The sequence below is a fragment of the Triplophysa rosa genome, linkage group LG19 (assembly GCF_024868665.1).
Source record: "Triplophysa rosa linkage group LG19, Trosa_1v2, whole genome shotgun sequence".
Lineage (NCBI taxonomy): Eukaryota > Metazoa > Chordata > Actinopteri > Cypriniformes > Nemacheilidae > Triplophysa > Triplophysa rosa.
In genome coordinates, this window is record NC_079908.1 from 8,181,358 (window position 1) to 8,206,055 (window position 24,698).

At 35.9% G+C, this 24,698-nt stretch overlaps 1 protein-coding gene across 2 annotated transcripts; it reads right to left on the bottom strand.

Moving 5' to 3' along the window:
* Positions 1-1,184: 1,184 nt before the first annotated feature.
* On the bottom strand, positions 1,185-22,022 carry slco2b1 (solute carrier organic anion transporter family, member 2B1). Of its 2 annotated transcripts, none has more exons than XM_057360634.1 (15): positions 21,927-22,022; positions 21,524-21,630; positions 19,291-19,428; positions 17,530-17,692; positions 17,173-17,397; positions 16,995-17,087; positions 16,529-16,659; positions 15,312-15,417; positions 14,350-14,514; positions 11,398-11,587; positions 9,524-9,665; positions 5,647-5,816; positions 4,693-4,757; positions 3,978-4,098; positions 1,185-3,639 (listed from the first exon to the last, which is right to left on the bottom strand). In XM_057360634.1, exons 2-15 carry the CDS (start codon positions 21,545-21,547, stop codon positions 3,435-3,437), a joined length of 1,938 nt encoding a protein of 645 aa, XP_057216617.1. In that variant the 5' UTR covers positions 21,548-21,630; positions 21,927-22,022; the 3' UTR covers positions 1,185-3,434. The 2 variants fall into 2 exon arrangements, with proteins under 2 accessions (XP_057216617.1, XP_057216616.1); XM_057360633.1 differs by having other exon boundaries at positions 21,856-21,969.
* Between the last annotated feature and the right edge of the window lie 2,676 nt (positions 22,023-24,698).

Sequence of the window (24,698 nt, forward strand, 5' to 3'; positions counted from 1 at the left end):
AAGGCTACCAGCCAATCTAATTGATGTTTCAATATTGTACATTTTTTGCCTTTTTATTAAAAATGGGGTTTTGCAGTATGAATTTTCTTAATTTGTGAATTCTTTTAATGTGTTTAGTATGTATCCAAAGCATCCAATATTAGAAAATTAGAAATATTAGAACTTCTAAGAATCATGCTTTACTTGTGATTCCTTCATCTGGGCATTAAAAATAGGTAATTGAGTACATAGCACAGTAGACCACAAATAAAGCTAAGATACCTATAAGCATTAGGCCTGTGTCTGTGCTCTCTATAGCCACTAGATAGCGGCATAAGCTAGATCATCATACAGACAAATATTTAAATTAAATAAAGCTTCACAATGTATTACAAATTTATTTATTTTTATCTTGAGAGTGTATTTACAAAAAAAATTAAAGCATTATTTGACATAATCTGGGACAGTAAAAAATGTTTCTGTTCAGCATTTAATGATGAACAGCTGAACAGCTAAATATTTTTGATGATGTTGATGAGAAACACATGGTAAGTGTCAAACTCCATCTCTTCACAATAATTCATTTTACACTCTTGACACCCAATGTTTGTTAAGGCTCAGAAAAAAATGTGTTAAGAAAGCATTGAGCTTTTCTATTTCCCTTTACAGGAAGTCCTCGTGAACTCTTTCACAACAAAACGATAGAAGCAAACAGTCTGGATGTTTCTGTCTGAGCAAACAGATTGTTTCAAATCACTGCATGTTCACTCTTCTTTTTAATTTACTTTCATTTTGAGTTTTTGTTTTTATTTACAATCTACTATTTTTAGTAATCTACTATTTTTATTAGTACTTAAAAATATAGTTTACTCTAAATATGTTTAACTATATTATTATGTTAGTGTTAACTTCCGGTCTGTGTTTGGTTATAATAAAACACATTTTTTATGAATATTAATTAATATTAATCTTTTATTGTGTGTTATTTGTATTAGATTAAATTAAAACTACTCAACAGCTATTAATTCTTTGAGGAGGTTGTATAGTTGCAGCAAGTATTCCAGCAGGGGTTAACTGGGTCACACTATCATACCCATCTTTGAACTGTAAGATAGCTGACATGTGCAAACAAAGCAATGTTGTGAAAGCATCAGAGTATTTAATCTTTTCCAAAAAATCAACATATAAATAAATGGCCCCCCGTATTACATGGAAAGAGGAACATTTATTTTTAATTTAAAAAAAATGACACGCATCACTTAAAAAGTGCAGATGTAGGAGTGTTTTAGGCAGACAGACAAACAACACTCATTCCGGTGTAATCTGGAATCTCAAAACACATTTGAGGATATTGTGCATATTGTCTCCCTGCAGTCTTCCGTTCGCTTTGAGAGTTTATTCACAAACGTATAACCGGCATCCATAAACTGCTGCAGGTGGCTGGATCCATTAAACAAAGAAGAGGATGAGACTATAATCAATGCTGGAATGAGAACAGGAAGCTGTTGTTCACACCCGCTATCCTGCTTAGGTATTTGATGTCAACGGTTGTTAAAAAGGATCCACAACCCCTTTATCAACGCTGTATCAATGTTGCTCAATCATCATACAATAATTTTAAACAAATTTGTTAGGTCATTTCTAACACATCACCATAACCATTCACCTCATAACAACATATTACAGTACCCATTACAATTATCCAACACTTAAACATCATTAGCCAGCAAAATAATAATAGTAATATAACAATAATATTATTATATGACATTTAATGTGACATTTTGAAACTTCTTCCACACAAGAATATATAATTTTATTATGATTTTAAACTAGTATAGCATTTTTTAGAGGTAAGAAACTTGCTTAGTGAGTAAATGTTAGGAGCAAACAACAAATCAAGTAAAACTTGACACTGCAACCCAAAAGACTTAAAGGGATCATATGGCGTGTTTTTCTGTGTCTTTGGTGTGTTATAAGTTGCCCGTGCATGTATTAGACACGTAAAATTGCACAAATTAAAGTGTGGGAACAAAAGATGCATTCTATCTAAAAGCGAATGCTCACCCAGACCTGCCTGAAACGCCTCGTGTAACCACACCCCCACAAATCCACGTCAGCTCATGGTATGATTTGACTAAGACCGCCCAAATGTATACGCAAGTCAATACTGTCAGTATGTTCCAAATATGGTAAGAGGCGTTACATTTCCATCACACGCTTGCAGTATTCGACCAATCACTACACACTGGTTAACTGGCCAATCATAGAACACCTATGTTAAAAATCTGCACGTTTCAGAGATGCGGGGCAAAGAGGAGATACAAACATGCACGCTATGTGGAAATTCAGCATTTTTGAACCTTAAATCATGTATACGCATTGCATTACATCTAAAACAAACCATAATATTCGTTTTAGCCCTGTCATATGACCCCTTTAACTCAACATTCCAGCGGCTTAATTTCCTCCAACACACAGTTTTTATGCCCGTCTATGTTTTATTTTAAACAAAAGCACATTCAGTACAATTACATAATGTTGAATTGTAATAGTAATCTGACAGAAAAGATTGAAAGTATAAAACAATTATTACAATTACCAAAATATAATTGTCACTTTACATTTGATTATTCGGCTTGTAAATGTGTGTTTAATAAACGTCTTCCTCTTCAAAACAAAACATGAACGATTAACGAAATCTGAGATTTGTATTTTCGTAGGCTTTAGTTGGTTATCGCGTATAAAACTCATACATAGTTGAAAAAAACACATAACCGTATAGTTATGCAAAGTTTAAGGTACATCACATGTAATCATGTGATTTGTTAACTGTACAAACATATAAACATATCAAACATATGAAGATATTAATATAACAGTATGAATACATGTTGCTTACACTGACACATTTAAAGTGATGTAATATATTTCAAATGCAATGAAACCAAAGAAGAATGCCTCTATTAGTGTGCATTTAGGTTATAATAAAAAAGCAAAAGCAGCTTTATCATGAAAACATCACAGTTATGTACTTGATAAAAAAGGGCACCAACAATAAAACTCCCTACAGTATATACTTGGCTCCTTGTCTAAACTCAATCGAGAGTTAAAACGTTTTCACATTATCAGCATCAGTATTAAGTGTCATTTAAACCCCCCAACACACCGCGCTCACGGACAACATCTATAAAGACGTGTTATACAAACACATTAACATGTTTTAAAGTGATGGCTTATATCTTCGGCAGAAGAACGGTGATGTTTCACAGAAAACAGCTATTCACAGATGTTCACATGCTGACAACAACTTGGCCTGTCTTAGCTTGAAGAGCTGCATGCAGTTAAGATTATAGAGGAGAGCTGAGAGATCTCAAGATCTGTCTCTTATCGCTTCTCTCCTTTCAGCCCCTAAAGGGAGATTCCTATCCTTCTGTTTCCTGCTGTTTTACTCTTTAAACACTCCGTTGTGTACTGCAGCGTCCATTTGAAGAGCTCAACAGCTGCTTGACATCTTTCATTTCTCTGTCTTCATGTTTGCTCTTGTCATTATTTTGGTCATTCTGCTGTTGGGTCGAGTTAAGCTTTCGAAGCACCAGAAACGTCAGAAGGAAAGAGACGAAGCCACCACATATAAAGAAAATCTGGAGTCCCAGGAACCTGAAATGCAAACAAATGTTTGAACAAATGTATGTGCACATTCTGGAAAGAAAGCTTTAAAAAAGCTGAGTTATTTTCAACCCAGCATTTAAAAGGGATGAACCCTTTGTGTTAAAAAGTTAACCATGCTCGGTTGTTATAACCCATTATTGCGTCATTCTCTGGGTTAATTTAACCCAAAGGTTGGGTTTGTCCCTTTTTGACCCAATGCTGGTGGTGGGGTGTGTTTTGTGGTGTTTAGTTTTGTAGGTAATAATTCAAAACAGCATTTCATCTTACATATTATAAGTGCTATTTAAATGACTTCATTGCATTTTTATTTGAAATGTCAACTTTACCTGTGTCTGAAATGGTCTAAATCGTAGTAGATACACGATGTTGTCCTGTTACATTTTTCTCCCCACTTAATGCAGGTGGTATCAATGGCATGACCATACAGTACGGGTGCTGGGAGGAATGCTGTCAGGAAAAACAGTTTTTTTAAATAAACACACAGCACTTTTCCTAAATGTATTTTTTCCCCCCACGCATACGGTTATGTGAACACATTACACATTACAAACATAAAAGAACCATGAGACATTCAACAACAGCAATTCTGTCCAAATATTCTCTGAACACACCTCTTCCTGTTATGATATGATATCTGAGGTATCATGCTTTTTAGACCGTATTAAAGGAGTTCCCAATGTTGGGCTTTATCTGCATGCTATTCTTCATTATTAAAAAAAAAAAAAAACATCTCAGTCAAGTCAAGTGACCCTAAACTTGTGAACGGTACTGTACCTAAACAAACAAGCGCGATTAGACACTACATGGGAGAGTGAAGAGCAATGAAAGTGAACACATTCAAACCGCACAAACACCATCACATCAAGAGAACTCAATCTGCACGCAACAGTGCAATTTATGACATGCAGCTGTTATTAAATGTATTAATGGTATTGTTAAGAGTACACTGTCTCCTCATGACATGGTTTGGCAGTTTAATATGTATTTTTAATAATGATAAAAAAACATGTCTGTTCTGCATGAGCAATTTCTTTCGCTTACCAAGGACTCTAAAGAGCATGAACTGGATTCCCAAAGCAAAGGACTTATCCTGCGGAGTCACAGTCCTGGAAAGATACCAGAAATATGTATCATAAAACAAAGCATTTTGTTTGTGAATACAACATTTCTCACAAATCATTTGCTCTGCACAAAACGTGCATCTCCTGAGGCTTTCCTGAAAGTATAAGGTTTAAAACCTGTCGTTTTCTTTTACCCTCATGACGGTTTTTCGTGACATGCTGCCAGGACCTGCACAGACAGGTCTATATGACGCAGGTAGAATGATACTTTCACACAGTCTTGCCAAACGGTGTAACAGTTTGTTATTTGACCTATGCCTAAGCATGTGAGTGCTTTGAGAGAACAAAAGTAATTTTCAAACTGTATCTGGAACTTGACTAAAAATTTGATTTCCTGCATAAAAACATGATTCTTATTTGATGTATAATTTAGATTTCGTAAAGAGAAAAAAATCAAAAGTGTTCTTATTCGACACTAATGTAGCGCACTGCTTTAGAACTCAAAAAAGTACTATTCCTTGGGGAACATCAACTATGCAAGTGTTAGTCTGTAACACGTTGCAACCTGCTTAGCAAGTTCATCCCTGTTCTTCTGCATGACCTCAAAGCATGTGACAGACCTATGAATGTGATTCTCTTACCATTGTGTTTGCCATTTGTACATAATGCCACAAAATCATACTTCAGCACCTTTTCACGATGAAAAATGTTCTCAGCTTTCTTAAATAAACAACTATTCAACACATAAACTTACACTAAACTATAACACCAAATCATATACTAAACTATACTGTTATACCATTATACAGTAGGCTACTTAAAATAGAAGGAATACTGAAGGATCATCATGTATTATACCAATACAATAAACTAAAACGTTATCCTGACTATATTATACCATTATATTAAAATAAGCTTAGAATAGATTAAATACCTGAGGATCATCATAAATGATGGGGTGTGAGAAAGAGAAGCCACAAAGCAAGTGATGGAAGAAAGGACCATGAAGGGAATGAGAAGGTTGGTGCAGCCACTTCCACATGGTCCTTGGGTGGCATAACCCAGAGACGTTCCCGAGGCCACACATGCACAGTCTGTGTAGTTCTAAAGAAACACTTACGGTTACACATTGACAACTTAAAAACAATCAGTTTTAATTGAAGATCTTTGATATTTAGCTCTAGTGCAACCATTGTTGTTGGCAAAATGTAAAACAATTGCTCTTCCATTTCTCAAACTGTAACAATTATAGTATTGTTTTTCATGTTTGTTGTTTGAAATCACAAAAAAATCACACAGAGGTTAAAAATACTGATGTTCAATGTTTACCAAGCGGGTGGACAGGCTGCTCTCAGTAATTATTGTTTGTTTGGTTTTTTGTTTGGAGAACAATGAGAAGGAAATGCAGGAAATGCTTTGGGTTATTTTTTGCTGTGCAAAAAAGATAACACTGTGCAAAAATAAAGTTTTGAAAACATGTTGTAGTATCAGCAAAGATTCAACAGCTTTCCTGTAAAAACAGAGCTCATGTAACCATGACTATGTTTAGTTTGTTTTATTTTAAAAGCAGCTGCTTTCTCAGTGGATAGCAGAGCATTTTTGAAGTATTACTCTTGTGAGGTTTTAATGAAGAGATAAAGGCCAAGCAGGAATCTGTTATATAAACTTTAACTGCCAGCCTGACCTACTTTCAATTTGAGAAATCAGACAGATGTGTTATCCAAAAACCGTTGTGGGCAATTCCAGCGTGATGGATGTAACATTTTCAGTCAAACTTTAAATTCTCAGAGAATTAGCAATATATATCGAATCATCTGTTTATATTTGACTAAACCCCTGATGATAGGGTCCAGCCATCAGAAAAATATCGGTCTATGCACATGTTTTCTAGTTTAAGAATGAATGTGTTGTGGATGTGACAAAAATGGATGCACATTTTTGAGAGACAACATACTTTGTAGGATTTCTGTGAATTAAAATATACTAACAACAATAATACCGAACAAATAGAGAAGGGATGGCTCTTTATAAAATAGTAACTGTATTTTAATTTTCATCTGCCCATGTGAGGAATATGGACCATTACGGATTCGCTTACCTGACTATAGAAAACTATGCTTTAAAACTTTAAGACAGACTTCACATGGGTATTTAAACCACCAAACACTGACATATCAGTATGGTGAAAACCTTTGGTATAAACTTTTTTTTTCATCTCATTTTGTTGACATTTGCATGGAATTGCCCAGTTCTTAACAGTGGTTGCTGTTAATACATTGCTATATAGTTAAAGAAACTCTTCCCAAAAAGCCTGATCAATATCTAAAGATTGATAGTGATCAAGAAGCACATTTTCTTGAGCAACATGCTTCGGTTTTACTATCCCCAAACTACAATTTTAACTGTATAAATGAATTTGTAGAAGCGGAAGTACTGTAAACTGGCTTACCCCACATGTTTTTTTTACAGTAATTTGATATAATCATACAGGTATGTAATTGTTTGACTGGTGTGTAGTCATTAAATCAAGGCATTCATAATGCTTCTTGGCTTCAGGAGAATTGTTCTGAAATAGCCTTAAACTAGTTTCTTTTCCCATTACCTGATATGTTTATGTAGTATAATTTTAACTTTCCCCACACTGGAAGTCACACACGTGTCTGCCAGCTCTACTAACACATCCAATTAGGTACATTGCGTACTATAACGGGGCAGTTGTGGCATAATGGTTAGAGACTCGGACTTGTAACCGAAACGTTCCCGGTTAGAGCCTCAGTACCAGCAGGGATTGTAGGTGGGGGGAGTGAATGATCAGCGCTCTCCACCTTCAATACCACGGCTGAGGTGAGACCCTTGAGCAAGGCACCGTTCCCCGAGTGCCGCAGCAATGGCTGCTCACTGCTCTGGGTGTGTGCACTTGGATGGGTTAAATGCAGAGCACAAATTCCGAGTATGGAACACCATACTTGGCCTCACTTCACATCACTTTCACTTTTTCACTGCTTGTCAATCATGCTTGCTTTGGTTGTTTAAACATTTCCAGCTGTGGAAGTTAAACTAGTATGATATAATTTAATATGATATATTTACACTAATATATGTCTAAATGTATATAATATATCAAGGCTAGATACTGCTGTTTTATCTCATTTTGTTTGTAGCTTTTTTTAAACACAGTAACCATTTTGGTTCAATTTTGACTGCATATCGTGGTCCAGTTTCAGTGTTTTTTTTCAGGAAGCAAAGTACAATGTAAAAAACTGTAATTTTACAGAATTTTAATACAGTTTTTCCACGTAAAATGTAAAACAAAAACGTATTTTATGTATTTTTGAAATACGGTCAAAACCGTAAAATTACAGTAAAAGACCGCAAATTTACGGGGGCATTCTAGGTATCTTTATGTAATTCATAGTCTTGTGCCATGTCTTTTTGTGTAAAATAAAAGATGCTTTTTTAAAAGTGGGGTGGTCGATTTGGAAAGGTGCTAACTTTAGCTTGCTAGCACTGAAATTGTAATCCCACCCTCTATGCAATTTGCAGTCCAAAACCTCCTCCAAACACATGAATGTATTTCGTAAATCCACGTAACGAATTACAAACTAAATCCATTCAATTCTTCTCAAAGCATGTACATACCTGTCCAACAGGAAGAGAGCAACCATGGTTAGAGCCCGGTTAGTCTTTCAGACCCTTTTCCAGCCGGAGCTGTCTCCATCATGTAAAAGCTGAACCGATGTTAATTCGAGTTTTTCCTCTGTTGTTTTTTGTCACTGCTTTTTCAAAAACTGACTTTCGTTTTGTAGATTTACTTGTTGTCGGTTCCGCAGGAAAGTTTGATTGTTGCTGATTGTCCACCATTCTCCCTACATTGACACAGCGGACGTGAGCTGACGTATGATGTCTGCGTGAACAGGGTGAGCAGTGGTATGCAGAATACGTTGGCTGAAAATGTACACATGACCAGTCACAGCATTCGGCCAGAACGTTTTGATTGGGCGAATGTTTTTGGTCCTACGCCTTTCACAGACGATATATAATTATAAAAATCTTGATACTTGATTGCAAAAAATGTTTCTGGACAGGATCACCCACCCTGCCTTTAAAGCACAGTTCTTTGCTATTGTGAAAAGCACTACACAAATAAATGGAATTGAACTCTGTATGACCCAACCCTAACACAAATATCAACATTTGAATCTAAACACTTCCTCTACAACCGTAACCTCGGTTTTGTCAATCGAAATAACACACTCTAAAAAAAGAACCCCTGGCTGGGTCAAAACGGGAAAACCCAAGATGGGTTACAAATGAACCCAGAAAGAGTTTATATTTGACCTAACCATGAGTTGGAACAACACAGCAGTTTGACCCCAAATAAACCATCATAGGTGGGACCCAACGGTTGGGTTTGTGCCTTTTTGATCCAACCATGAGTTGAAAATAACCCAGCATTTTTTTTAGATTGTATGTGGTTGTTCGGCCCGGTACTAGTACTTATTTTCTGCTGCACATCACTTTCCTACTCAACCTCTACAGGTATTTAAAATACGGTCAGCACTTTATTTTACAATAATGTTACACACATATCTATATGGTCTGTATAAAATGTGTTAATGTGCAGGTACCAGCCTTGAATATTAGTCTATCCCATGTATTGTACTGCCTAGTACAAAAATCTAAATCCTTAAATTCCTGAAAATATGTATTGAAGCACCTAGCTTAAGTTTGCCAAGATCTCTCAGAATCAGCACTGTTTTATTAAGAACCATCAGTTCCAGGAAAGCAAGTAAATAAGAGCTTAACAATACCTTAATTTCATTAGTTTCTGATTTGATTTCTATCCTGCATCCTGCATGGCAGGGGGAGCGAAACTCCACTCCATCTGAGCCACACACAGGGTTGAAAACGTCAGTAGAGCAGGAACATGAGGAGCACTGTTGGGACGTTCCGCTGGAAAATATCAACAAAGTAAAAGAACGTAATGAACATAACAGTATGCACATTAGCGAGACTTATCACTCAATTAAGAAGTAAATGTTTGCCTTTGTAGAGCATTAACAAATGTTTTTACTCTGCTATGAGAATTTTGTAAACATGCCGAAGGTTGTAATGGATAAAGCACAGGAGCACTTAATCCAGCCACTTCAATCACCTTTGGGTCCTTTGCTTAGTTCCATCCGGACTGTGAGACATAATCCATTTAAAACATTTGACTATTTCGGTCGTTTAAATTGAGTCGTGCCTCTACACAATGGAGAATCACATCACACGCGCTCTCGGGAACATTTATGTTATTGATCTTTTGCCGCTAGATAAAGAAAAAAAATCCTTTCCGCTCCATGCGCGCTGCTTCTCTCCCGCCATGAAGAGCAGCAGAAACGTGCTTATTTTAACAACAGTAGTGCAGACACGCAGAGCTGCAGCAATATTAAAGTATTTGTATCAGTCAGTCTGTTTACTGTTTGCTATATGTCTCCAACCATTCGACCAGATTTGTGATATTTTATGAACCATAACGTTTTTATCTACATTTATCATTAGCATTATTGACCAGCATGTTAACATTTGTGACCCCGTGAAAACCCAGGCTAAAGTCTCATAATCGAATTATTAATGCAATATCGCTCGAGTAGGAGTGTATGTAGTGTTCTTATATCTTCATGGCCGTGATTAGGCCAGAGGGCGCAGGCCGAGTGCCTGAGGCAATAATATATATAAGAAGATATAAGAACACTACATACACCACTACGAGAGCGATATTGCATTTATACATCAGTTCGACGGCACAAGTGTGTAGATAAACCAGAAACAACGTCGGAGTGTCTTTAAACCCATCCGGTTTTAAAGGAAATGGGGAACTACTTTCTTCCGCCACGAATCCAAGCCCAGCATAACAGTTAAACCTCCGCTACTAAGTCCAAACAAGCATCAAAGATTAATTTCAAGCAGTAATTTCACTAAGATTTCAATCTTTGAAATGGCATTATTCAGTCAATATTGAAGATATTGTTGTTATATTTTCACAGAATATTCTGTAGGAATATTTTATGTAGAAAACAGTTAAAAGACACATTTTATAATGAACAACGTTCTAATTGGGAAATTATTTAAAGATATAAGTAGATCTGGTATGGTAAGTAAATTTGTTTTCTGTTTAGGATGAGAGCATTTTTACATTACATTTGCTGTTTGTATGTTGTCAGTAGTTTTTTAATTTACAAATATTAATTATTAGACTAATTATAGAACATTCCCCTAAGAGCCTACAATACACAATACATACACACTGTACATACTGTGAATATCAAAATATAAAATAAATGGCCTGATAAAAGATAATATATTGTATATATATCTAACTGGGCTAAATTGATTAAATATTTATTTATTTTCTAAAAACATATTGTCCAGACCTCTGTTTGGAATGAAATATAAAGAACTCTTGGACCTCTTGCAACTTTAGCTGAATACCCCTGACATAAAATGTATATTTAAAAGGAAACTGAAACTAGAATCTTTAGGAATGTTGTTCTTCTACATCTGGGCACTTGCAGGCCTAAATGTGTTGTCTATCCCAAATAAATGTGCATTCACTTACAGTACATAAAAATCACATTGGATTTACAGTTTAAACACTGCAGATGCGGATACTGAAAGCATTTCTGGGCCAAAAGTGACTCACCCAAAACGGTCCATGTCAAAAATTCTCTGTGTGGGGCAGCCAAGGAAGAGAAGTGGAATGGCAAAGAAAATACTGAGAAGAACCACTGTCGTGCACATCAAAGCTGAGGATCTGACGGAAAGACTCAGTCTGCGCAGGATAACTCCTCCAATCATAATGCCTAACATGGCTGAGGGAATATTCAAACCACCTGCAAACACACAGTGTAGAGGATGAGACAGTATGTTTACGTAAGCCACAGGCACCCACTCACACAGATGGATTTGGAACACATAAAAAAATTATCGCAGACGAGATTCCTTAAATATCTCTTTAAACGGTACCAGACGATGAATTAGGGTCTTATCTTGCGAAATGATCAGTCATTAAAAAAAAAAAGCTTTATAAACACAAATGCTCGCCTTGCTCTGTTCTGCGAAGCGCGTTCATGACTTCACGTAATACATAATTACGTTGAAAATGTCACACTTGACATAGGCGGAAGCACCGAGTCAGTGTTTACAAGTTGAACGTGCAAGTTTTCAATGTAATTACATATTAAGTGAAGGCGAGCATTTGTGTTTATAAAGCATATACATTTTTATTTTTTTTAGAAAATGACCGATCGTTTCGCTAGATAAGACCCTTTTCATCGTCTGGTATCTTGTAAAGCCCTTTGCAGCTGCACTGAAACTGTAATTTTGACCTTCAACCGTTTGGAGTCCATTGAAGTCCATTATATGGAGAAAAATACATAAACATCTTGGATGACATGGGGGTGAGTAAATTATCGTGAAAATTTATTTTAAAAGTGAACTACTCCTTCAAATCTCCTGTGTTTCAGAAATTGCTCCTGAGAAAAGGACACAGACATCTCAAAAATATATCTATTGGAGTTTCAGAAGAGATCTCAACAATGTCACAAACTGAGCTCAGATTTGCCAAGTCGGCAATCAGAATCCAATATTATTGAAGATCTCAATATGAACTCAAACATTTCTTATTGAACTTGGCATGGAGGTTGCTAAACCCCTTTTACTGGGGCACGTGCCCCAGTATAAATTTCAAGTTTAAGTTTTAACAATCTAATTTATTTGTCAGTGTACTCATTTACATTGATAACAGCGGCAAAAAACTGATCTATATGCAACATAGTAACCTACGCTTGTAAAAGCGACGCAGTCCGGAAATACCAACTAGTGCCGCACTTTTGCACGGAAATCCATGTCTTCGTCTGTGTGTTTCCTTGCACGCAGGGATGACGACACGTGACTGAGGTAGGCTATGAAAACATGACGAAACCAAAACAAAAACATGACGAAACCAAACTACGTTTCTAAATAATATCGATCATCTAATTTTGACTCGATCATTAATAGCCCCTGTAGTTGCACATCAGAATTAGTTTGTGCAAAGCAGGGAAATGGAAGCAGAAAGGAGATGATGAGTTTGAGGGAGGTTAACAAACTACTGTACGTCCCCAGCCAGTCAGGTCTCAGACATTAGAGGAAAATGTCTCAGGAAAACCTTTGTCAAGTTTGTAAAATTGCATTGTTGCTTAGAAAAACATTTGTGTTCTTGAGATAACTGCGATAACTATGTGCTATTATAGGCAGTACAGTTTAATGCAGTAGAGTTGGTTAAAAAAATGAACCAACTTTTTTTGGAATATTGTTTGAAAATATTGTTTAAAAAAAAAAAAAAATGCTCTTGAAACATTGTAGGCTAATTGTAAATTCTTGAAAAGATGTAATTATTGATTGTTATCATCGTGTAATGTATAATAAATGCAGATGTGCAAGAAAAAATTCTCTCTGCTTTCATTATTTCCATACAGTGCATGCAACCATGTTAATAAAGTTTATGTTAAGTATGTTGAACATACTTCAATATTTTTAAATACATAATGTTTACCTTCCCCAGTATTGTTGCACTGTAAATATAGTGGTTTAAGCAAGGGAAGTTTGTATAGTGCATTGTGTTGCATACTTCTTGCACACAGCAGGATTTTAAGAAAACAGTGATAGAAAAAGTCATGGGAGCCTGTGCCACAGTAGAGCTTTAGGTCTACAACGCCCCTGGAATTTGGCCTAATTCGGATGATTTTATCTACATTCTCTTTTTAAAGCAGATATGGACAAGTATTTTTACTCTTGAGTACATTTTCAAGTATCTGTATTGTGTTATTTATCTGTTATAGGGGCGGTTTCCCAGACAAGGATTAGATTAAGCCAGGACTAGGCCTTAGTTAAATTAGGATAATTAAGTTGTTTTAAAAAACATACTTTACAAAAAAATTATTACTGTGTGCATCTTGAGACAAAACAATCACAGTGATATATTTTAAGATATGTCAGTGCAAGTTGTTTTCGATCAAGGCATCTCTCACATTTAGGTTAGTCTGAGACTAGGTTTAAACCCTGTCTGGGAAACCGCCCCATAGTGTTTTAACTTTTAAATAAATACTTTTAATAAATACTACATTTTAAAGCATATATCACACTTTTATATATATACTGTATATATATCACACAAGTACATGCAATTGTTATAAGCTTAATACTTAAGTAAACAAAAAATCTAGTGCTGCTTTCTTACTTTTACTCAAGAATTTTACCCGAGTTAAGAAAGTTTGAGTAAGAAGAAGTAAGAGGTATTAAAAACAAAACAAAATGTAGTTTAGGGGAAACTATAATAATGTATGTAAAATATTTTCAAAGTGTAACACTCTGATAAAGTGCAGATACTTGAGAAATGTACTTGAGTCTTTCTATAGTCATTTTACACCTCCATACTCTTAATGTGATTTGGAAAAAATGTGAATCGTTTAATTTCTCATAAGCAATTTGAGAAATGTAAATCAATTGACAACTCAAATCTCCTGAGCTAGAAATTAGAAACCTCTGATCAATAACATGTTCTTCTAATTTGAGTGAACACCCAAACAAATCTGTGTGTTCTTCACCATCTTACCTATCATCATTGCAGAATCAGAGGTCGTCTGTTTGAACTGCTTCTCTATGAATTTGGCCATAAAAGTGGCCAGTCCCGCTACCATGGCAGCCAGGTTTACCTGAGCCAGCACTACCAACAGGTAAATTGGGTTCCGTAAAGTTCTCATTAAAATTTTGGGGAAGCCTGAGGTAAGACAGAGACAGAAAACAATTGGAAACAATCCGTAAGTTACAGCACACAAAGAAACAGTAACGTGATCTATATATCTAAATAAAAAGCACCCAAAGAAGCACTGCTAAGTCTGTGGTTTTCAACATGTTGTGCTTTAAGACCCATTCATTGTAATTCATGTGGCTGTACAGTATCTACAAAATCATTTGGCTTAAAATCCTAAACAAACATGGGCTTTTTGTGTAAAGCTCATTATTTGGATTGCTCCCAGAATAGAAAACTGAATGAAGTATAGTTCTCGTGAAAGGCAGCGACTGGATCTAAAATCTCTAAAATGACACACATCTTACATCTCCTCGTGAGTTACCAGAACCCCACATGATAGACAGCTAGTAAATGCAGTTGTCAGTCTGGTTCATGCCGAACTGGGTGTGAATGTAACCATATTTAGTACTTAAACAGGTGTGACTAAATTCTGCTCCCATATGAACAAAGCCGTTGTTTTACTGCTACTAACATTTATGCATCTGGTTACGTTTTAGAAGTCACATGAAGCAACTTCTTTTTTCTTTGTTTAACTTGACACATGTAGCATTAAGAGCAAAAAAGAGATTTGTCTGACAGTTTCATTTTGTATTCATCGTGGGAGGGATAGTCCCTGGACTACATTTTGGAATGAATGTGGTTGGTTGTCAGCCATCAACACGCGCTAAAACAGGTCAGTGTCTTGCTGACCTCCAAAGATAAAAAAAGATTCATGTTTGTCAGCTGAACTTGCACAACTTTTTGATCAAAATCGTAAAACGTACTTTTTAGGAACTCGGTGAGCGACATGTCTTCCATTGTATCAGTTTTGGGTCTCTTGTCCTCTATCATTTTCTCAGATGATGGTTCTGCAGAGACCTCTATGGTTTCCTGTGGATAATAAGGTTGACATTTATTTGTGAAGAGATGACAGCGCATGTGTCTGTGGTTATTTAGGCCTACAGGTTTTCCTTTAGTGTCATCAACCATCAGTCATATTTCTGTCATCAGAGACAGTATTTATACAGCCTTAAAGTCAATATCAAATAACAATTGCCCACTTAAAAAGAGGGCTCTTTAAAATCTAAAGAACCTTTTTCCATAACAAAGAGCCTTTTGTGAAACAGGTTCTTTTATGGAACCATTCAGCCCTAAATTACTTTTGTATATCAATGTGTGTATACCAATAAAGAGAATTTAAAGTAACTATTTTGCATCTTTTATTATCCACCAGATATCCACCTTGATGAATAGAATGTGAATTTTGAGTCTGTTTTTGCAACTAACTCCAATGTGTGATGTTTTAAAACTGTAAGCGCTTAAAGGTATAGTTCACCTAAAAATTTAAATTCTGTCATCATTTACTAACCCTGAAGTTGTTCTAAAGTTATATACATTTCTTTGTTATGCTAAACACAGAGAAAGATATTTGGAAGAATGCTTGTAACCGAACAGATTTGGGGCACCATTGACTACCAGTAAGAATGAGTAAACGATGGCAGAATTTTTTTTTTGGTGAACTGTCCCTTTAAAATTTTAACCCCCTTTGTTTTGAGATTATGCATCCAAATTTACAACATACTCATATTATTGGCATCTTGTGCAAGAATACTCATGAAAATCAAATGTGATCACACATACACTTCAATGGGAGGTCAACATGTCATTTTATAAAGTTAAACAAATTTGGCTGATAGAACATGCTCTGACAAGCGCCTTTGGCACTCGCGTTTCTTCTTTCATGTTTTTGAACATGTTCAAGGGGCCTGAGAGTGTTTTACTAACAGTGCCAAATTCCTGCACTTTAAATTTACCCACCAAAGGCAATAATATAATAACAGAACACTGTTGACTCACTGTCGTTAAATCACAGTCAGGTATAAAACTCATAAAAATGTACGTTTTCAGGATTTTTTAATGTAATTTTTAAGATCACATTATTTGCTAATGTGACTTTTATATTCTAAAATCAAAAATACCACAGGGGAGATTAGTGATGTACCTCTTTGGTCATCTTCCTTGGGAAAAACATGTATGGCAAAGATGTTAGGAAAAGTATCGTCCCGGCCACCAGGAATCCCAGCCACCAGGCTCCCACCCATTTGGCATCTTTATTATTAAAGTTGATTTCATCTGAAAAGCAGGTAACATATTAAACATCCCCTAAATTTAAAAGGCAAAAAGTCAAACATACTGCGGTACTACTAAAAACCACCCTGTGTTGAGTTGATGTGCAGATTAATGGAGCAGAATAACATTGCTTAACATGCTGAATCTTGAGGTCACTGCTTCTATTTAATATTTCTTCTGCTTGTCGAATCGCACCTGTCCAAACATGTTGAGCACAATTGCAAAAGTACTTTTTTATAACGGCATCTCAGTTTTGGCAGTTTAAATCTTAAGCAAAGGTTGGTACTTAATGAAAGACCTTTTTATAAAGGTGTAGACATGTGGAATGTGAGACTCACTCATCTTGTGAATGTCAACAAAGAAACGGAGCATGAATGATGCCATGATGTAGCCGAAGGCTGGCCCTATTACAGTCACAGCGAACAGTATTCCTGCAGAAGATTTTAAGAAGTTGCAGAATTATGGAAACAAAAAATTAAACAAAGCCAAATGCCGAGTGTTTATGACTATTCCAACCTAGGTAAAATGGAGAATTCCTCTTTTTGGAATAATCATCTATGTAGGAAATCCCAAACGGTTGGATGGGGACTCCGCCAATACCCAACAGTAACTGGCCCATTAGAAGGATTGGATACACTCCTAGGTGGGCGTTGGCTTTTTCTTGATTGCACGTCTGATTGGACGCTTCATTTGGGAGAATTCTCTCTGACTGACAAAGGCCGGAGCTGTTGTTTATGCCATCTGTAGAACAAAAATACATACTGTAGATTCAGTGGTATACATTCAGTTGCTAAGCACTAGTAAAGAAAATGCTACTAGATTTTCTTTTTAACTTAAATGCTGAATTGTCGTATACCAGAAATGAAAACTCACTGCTTCCAGAACCTGTATAATCATACTCTCCACTAATAAAGTGGGGCAGCGATATAAGAAACACTCCCAGACTTGCGAACAAAGCTCCAATTCCAATACATCTCGGCCGATGAACCCTGCTCCCAAAGAAACTCACAAACACGATAAGAACCGTGTTCCCCACCTTTATTAAACAAGAAAAGATTAATACAGCTCAGACATAGTCCTCACAATGGTTTATCCATTTATATATTAAAGGGGCTATAAGCTATATTAAACGTTTTTTTGGGGGGGTGTCCTAAAATCTTATCTATTACAGCCATGGACACTGCAAATAAATGTGCGTCGTGCACTAAAATCAGGTCATTTTGCTTCCTTACAAAGCAACCCATTTCTGAGTAACAGGAAACAGAATCTCAGTTTTGCTGTGCAAAGCTGCGTATCCGATATTGCTTTTTAAAGCAGTGCAAGCCACATTTTGGAAACAGGGGGGCATGTCTATTGCTGCAATTACATTGTATTGAAATGATTGTGAATACTCCCACCATGACACTTTAATATTTAACAAATATTTAACAGCTCAGAAATTATGTTATTGGACTTCATTCCCCCAAAATACAGAATAAAAGCACAAACAATATTTATAATATTGTACTATTACTTATCAAGCAAAAATACATAGATCTGTATAAAATAATTTACAGTAACTGTTGAGTTGTTCAACAAGTTGTGAATGATTCAGCATAACAAATCAGAAACTTATCATTACAGTAATTGACATGATGGCAACACAATTATAATTGAGTGTTGTCATGTCGGATTGATGTCACAGTATTTCTGACAAGACGCCCACTTTAAAGTCGCACTCGTGGCAAACCAGGAAAGCTCTGCGTTGTGTGCCAGGTATATATGGCAGAAGGAAACAGCTTTAAATAATAACAAATTATAGTTGTGAATGCTGACAGTACAGTGTATGATAACATTCTAGACCAGGGGTTCTCAACTTAATGCGGATCTGTGCAAATCTATCGGCATATGACATTAAAGTACCGTGAGAGTAAGCATTCGGAGCACTCGGCACTTGAATCTCTCTCACTGTCCTTTAATGTCATATGCTGATAGATTTGCACAGATCCGCATTAAGTTGAACAGGTCTATTTCTAAAGACTTTGATTAGCTTGTTCAGGTGTGTTTTATCTGGGTTGGGGCTAAACCTGGCAGGAAAATGGATCTCGTGAGCCAGAGTTGAGAACCCCTTTTCTAGACGATACATAAGTTGCTGAGTCTTACGGGGCATGTCATTTTTCAACATGGCGGATGTTTCAGTGAGAAAACATGACAAAAGCTATATGCAACGTCTGTAGTTGACAGTATTTTTTCAAACTGGGGCTTAAAATCTTATTGCATTTGTCAAGCTGTTACAAAATAAATAATATGCCATTTTTTGTGTCATTTTCCCCCCAATCAAAACCACTTGAACACAAATCATGACGTAATAACGACCTCCGTGTCCTTGAATACACTGCAGTGAGTTCCATAACCGCATTAAAAACGTAATGCCTCAACTTGTCGCTGTAATAAAACATGATAATTGCTAACCACGAGCTTTAACCAGTGCCAAATACAAACAAACAAAATTTTTCCTTCAGGCCATTTATTACCAATACTATTTTGGAATACTCTTCTACCTATTTTTAGTAAATTCAACATAAAAAAACAATAATTCTGGATGTCTGGGGTGGGGGATTATTTTTTATGTTAGTACCATACAGTTAATTTTACCTCATTGAAAGCAGCCAGCAGTCCTGATTTCTGACTGGAAAATCCATATCTTTTCTCGATGGTGGTTATGGAGCCCTTCAGATAGCCAGACACCATGAGCTGAGCCAGCTGGAGCATTCCATGACACAGTACAAAAAACTGGAACACACAAAGTACAACTTGTACAATTTCAGTAATTACACCCTGTTGTAATTGTCATGATTCTGCCTCATCATGTCATGTCTTTTTTCGGTCTTGTGGCAGGATCATGGCAGAGCATCGTGTTTTGTGTGGAGAGAGGCATGTTATTGTTGGTTCTGACATAGCATGCGCTTTCTCCAGTCTCGTCTTCAGCCCTGCACCTCTCGTATCCTCGTTTAGCGCTTTCCTTCAGTGTTTCATTCCCGACACCTGTCCCTTGTTCATTATCCTTAGTTAGTCTTCCTATTTAATGCCCTTGTGTTTGCTGTCTTGTGCTGTTTCGTTTTGCTTGTACTCCTTATATGACGTTTCGTCATTTCTTGCTCTGTGGATTATCCTGGCAAGTCAAGTCTTAGTAAGTGTAGAGTTATAGTTCATGTCAAATGTTGTTTTAGTTTAGTCCAGTTTCAGTTAGTCTATGTTCTGTCGATTCCGAGTTATTTCCCCTGTTATTGTTGTTTTGTCCCCTCGTGGGTTTTGTTTAGTGTCTTAATGTTAAATAAAGTCCTTGTGTCACCATCATACTGCCTGCGCTTGGGTTCTGTTGTCCTATCCTGACAGTAATTAAATAGGCTTGAAAACCTTATCAGAGGTTAGGTATTAACTACCTGTGATGACCAGATACTGTAGTACAATGTCGGCCAAAACAAAACAAAAAACAAAACAAAACAAAACAAAACAAAACAAAACAAAACAAAACAAAACAAAACAAAACAAAACAAAACATAAACTAATGAACATAAGGTGGAAGCAACAGAGATGTGTTTGTTAAACTCCATTCTTGGTGAAAAAACAAAAACAGAGTAAGATCTTCATATGCATTCATACACACATTTGCTTATTATTAGTATGAATATAACAACCTAATTTAAACTTACAGACATTTTTAAATAAAAAATTGTGATAACATGTATTTATGTATAGAAGAATTAAAGAAGTATTAAAGAAGATACAATCCACCAACAATCATTCCTGATTACTTTTTTTTACGTTTGTTGTCACTAAATGTAGTGTATATTGTAGCATTTGGCTGAAAATACAAACATACCTGTACTTTTATGAGTTGGTGCAGGTTAAGATTTATAGTGTGAAGTGATTGTTTTATTGGTTAATGGGCCAATTCTGAATGCATTCTGCACATTGGCCAGCTGGTGTTACTAGCTAAAGCAAACGGATGGGTTGCTAGAGCCAATCAGTGACATGTGATAAGATCCTGGAAACCCTTTAGAGAAAGGTTTTCAAAAGAAGATTGCCTTTCACAATTTCAGTACAAAAAGTTTATTGCATTTGCTAGCCAATCAAAACCGCTTTGAACAATACTGTGTGCACTTCATTACAAAATATTCTGAAGGGACCAGTTATTCTTTAAGAACAAATAGATTTATGAGTCACAAAATATGGACTGGAAAGTTAAACAGTTGTCAGTATCAGATTTGTTATGTTAAAATGTATAGGGTGCAGAACCAGATGCATTTATCACGGCAAAATATATTCGGCTTAACAGCAGCATGTGCAATGAATGCAAGGAAATCATCAGGTCAAATCTTTAGAGAGTGAAAAGGAAGAGAAAGTATTTATATCTTTCAAAAATTATTCAGATTTACATGTGGTGTTAAATAAATGGTGTGTTAAATAAAAGCTCATAATGATTTAGTTCATTTAATATTTTTTTCCTCAGTAAATTATTTCGCAATAGGCTACATATTGGAAGCCCAGAATCACTGCGGAGGAATTCTGTCCCGTAAAAAAAACCTTAAAAAAACTGACATTTTCTGGCAGCTGGGGCGGCAGAAAAATACTTTAAAATAAAAAGAATTCACATAATTGAAAGTTTTTCATGTTCTTCTTGTTGATTTGCAGTCTTTTCCTGTAATTTGACAGGTTTTACCGTATTTCAAAATATGTGAAAAATATATTCTGTAAAATTACAGTTCTTCACAGTATACTGTAACAATACTTCTGTCTTTATTAACCTTTTTTTAAAAAAAAATCAGATGTATTTTACAATTTAATAGTGTAAGTTATATGCTTAATTTTATTGTTAACATCTTACCTTGATATTGTTAAAAAGACCCATTGATCTATGAGGCCTCACTGTCTGTGTGTTTCCCTGGAGTTCAATAGCTGTCCTTGCGTATTTTCATAAGATGCCCACACATTCTGTAGAAATAAAAACATGCTGGTCTTATCTCAGTAAAGCACATTAGGACTTCCTTTGTTTCCTCATTTGCAGAGAACAGTGTGTATTTAAGATCTTTCTATGCATTGCTGTTAGTCTAAACATTAGTTACTCCTATGTTTTATTTACAACAGTACATTGCCATTTTCATGCCTAAGCAGTTTGTGAAGCAGCTCGATTGTGTGAGTTCATAGAAGTCTACTTACTACTTGCTGTGACTGAAGAGTTGGAGAAAGTTTGTCCTACTTTCACTATGAGGAAGCTAAAGACAACTTACCCAGCTTCTTGTATGAGCGGGCGGGCTTTCCAGACTGCGCAATCTCTGCTTGAAAGTGAAAGAAAGCTTGGAGTGGAGAAAGAAAGAAAGAACTTAATTATATATATTACAAAAAGTACAATTCTGATGATTTTTTGTTTATGTATTCTATGTCTAATGAATGTACATATGTGTCTGGCTCTTTTTTTTACAAAAAAGGTCTAGAGCAGACAAATCCTGGCAAATTTTAACACTATTAAAATGCAAAACCCAACAAATGAAGATCCACATACTCTCCTAATGTATAATTCAAGTTTGCACTAACAAAAAAAAAATGTGTTTAGATTTTCCACAGTGACATTACTCAAACCACTACTGAACAGCTACTGTATAGCTTAGATCGGCCAGAGATGCTGGAGGCTGTTATTTTGCAAACTGTATGACTCACACAAACACAAGAAGTGAACCAGCAGGGTCTAGTGTCTAATAACAAAATAATTAATCTGATTAAATTGTATTGTATAGCGAGATAAAAGCAAGATAATACATGAACCATACACCTGTACTGTGTGAAAACGGTGACTCATCAGACCATTATAAAAACTCATAATTCTCATGTCATGCAGCAATCTAACAACCTGTTTTATTCCAACAAGCCCGTTTCTTTACATTCTGTGTTTAGGTGTATACATTTTAAATCATGCATAAACTCTGAAACAAATACTTTTGCCATTGTTATACAGCAGATTTGTTTTCCCATTGCTGGCATGCAGTAGACTTTGCAGGCAACTATGGGAGGTTTTGAAGCACACACAAGAATTTCCCAATACAACCAGCAGGCAGAGGCAAAGTACAGTTTAAAAACATCAATCTCACTCCATGACATCACCTGCTAGAAATGGGGGGATGGAGTCCAGGGAATGAATTTCAAGAGGGGATGGAGTTCCATGGACATTGCAGAAATGAAAATTCATGCTTATATTGGGGTTAGTTTTGGAAATAGTCAGGAAATGAAGAGCAGCGTATTGCATTTCCATACTGCACATGCAGGCTTCTTTGTCATTTGGAGGAAAGAGGAAGATGATTTGCATCAACAAAGCCAGTTGAGTTTAAAATGAAGCTATTCTGGATTGTTTCATCTCATGGTTGGGTCAAGACATTTTCTACCATCATTTCTTAGTGTGTAACATTATGTTATTTTGTTTATTTGAGTGTAATGATTGGCATTACACCAGTTAACATTCAAAGGAAAAGCATTCTGGTAATTAGAAATTAAAAGTATAAAGTTTCACACTTCCTGGTGACAACCAGTAGGCAATTTACTAGGAATACAGCGACAAGAGTTCTACTTAAAGTAGCCTAGTTCACCCAAAACTAAAAATCCATGTCATCATTTACTTACCCTTATGTCATTCCAAACTTTGATGACTTTCTTTCTTCTGCAGAACACAAAGATATTTCGGGGAACATGATGTTGGGGTTAGTTTTGGAAATAGTCAGGAAATGTAGTGCATTTCTCCTTTTGCATTTTCATACGGCGCAAGCTTCTTTATTAAAGATGACTGCTCACAGTTTTTAAAAAATGGGTACTAAAAGGACTTTCATATAATTTGAGGAGAAAGGCCTTTGAGTATGCTAGTTTTTTAGTAATTATTTTAAATTTTTTAGTAATTTTAGTCATTTGTGCAATTAGCCTTTACGTGACAAATAATTGTGTTTGGAACAATCAATTTTTGATATGAGGATTAAGTCTGATGACGCAGCAGGATCTCACAGTAATCCGTAACAATTTTATGAGGTGGCCAATTCGCATAAATTTATATAATGTGAATGATCTGGCGACTTCATAAGATTGTACCAAAATGTACAGGCCAACAAATGAGATCACACAAAGTTAAGAATTAGACACCCCCTACTACAGCTACAAATTGCCATGTGATTGGGTTGGATGTTTGACCATGTCTGCAGTAAATGTATTAAGGATGCATTATGGATCAGGGCAATGGGGGTTGAGAGACCTGTGGTGGTCCAGACAGAACACTCAAAAACAAGCAAATGAACTTGTGAATGGACAATGAAAGAAAAGAACTAAATAAAGTGACTGCAGGCAGGACGTGTCATTTTCACATAATGTTATCCATCCAAGTATGTGCAAATACTTAAAGCATAACAACATACAAGGCAATTACATAAACTGGTCATCAGTGCACACAATGATTCTGATCGCTGATGAAGCTGATAAACTAATAAGAAAAGCACAATGTTTGACCTCTGGCCATCTGAGACTTAAGTAATGAGTACATTTAGAGTTTTAGCTCCAGTCCTATTAAAAGAGTCACTTCAAAAGGTGTCCTTGCAGATGAAATATTAGTTCAACATTGATTATTTATAACAGTGACATTAATAAATTTGTTCATAAAAGAATGCCCCAGACACATGAACAGAGATAAACACTGACCACAGAATCACCCCTGGTGTGCAAACCACAAGGTCACAAGTTTTTTTTATTAATATTATGTGTCCATACAAATGTTACATTAAACTATGAAATAATGTGAAGTATTATAATTATTGTAGTCTATTAACAGTCAGAAATACACAGACGTGAAGAGGAACTACAAACAGCTGGATCCTGTTAATGGATTTGTGTCACAATATATTAAAATGTGAACACGTGGATTTACATCTACACAAATAGATACATTCTGATTAAACAAATAATGCATAAACCCTGACATGTTTTTATTTCTGTGCTGAACACATCCTGTCACAGTACAGGGAGGAAAAAACATG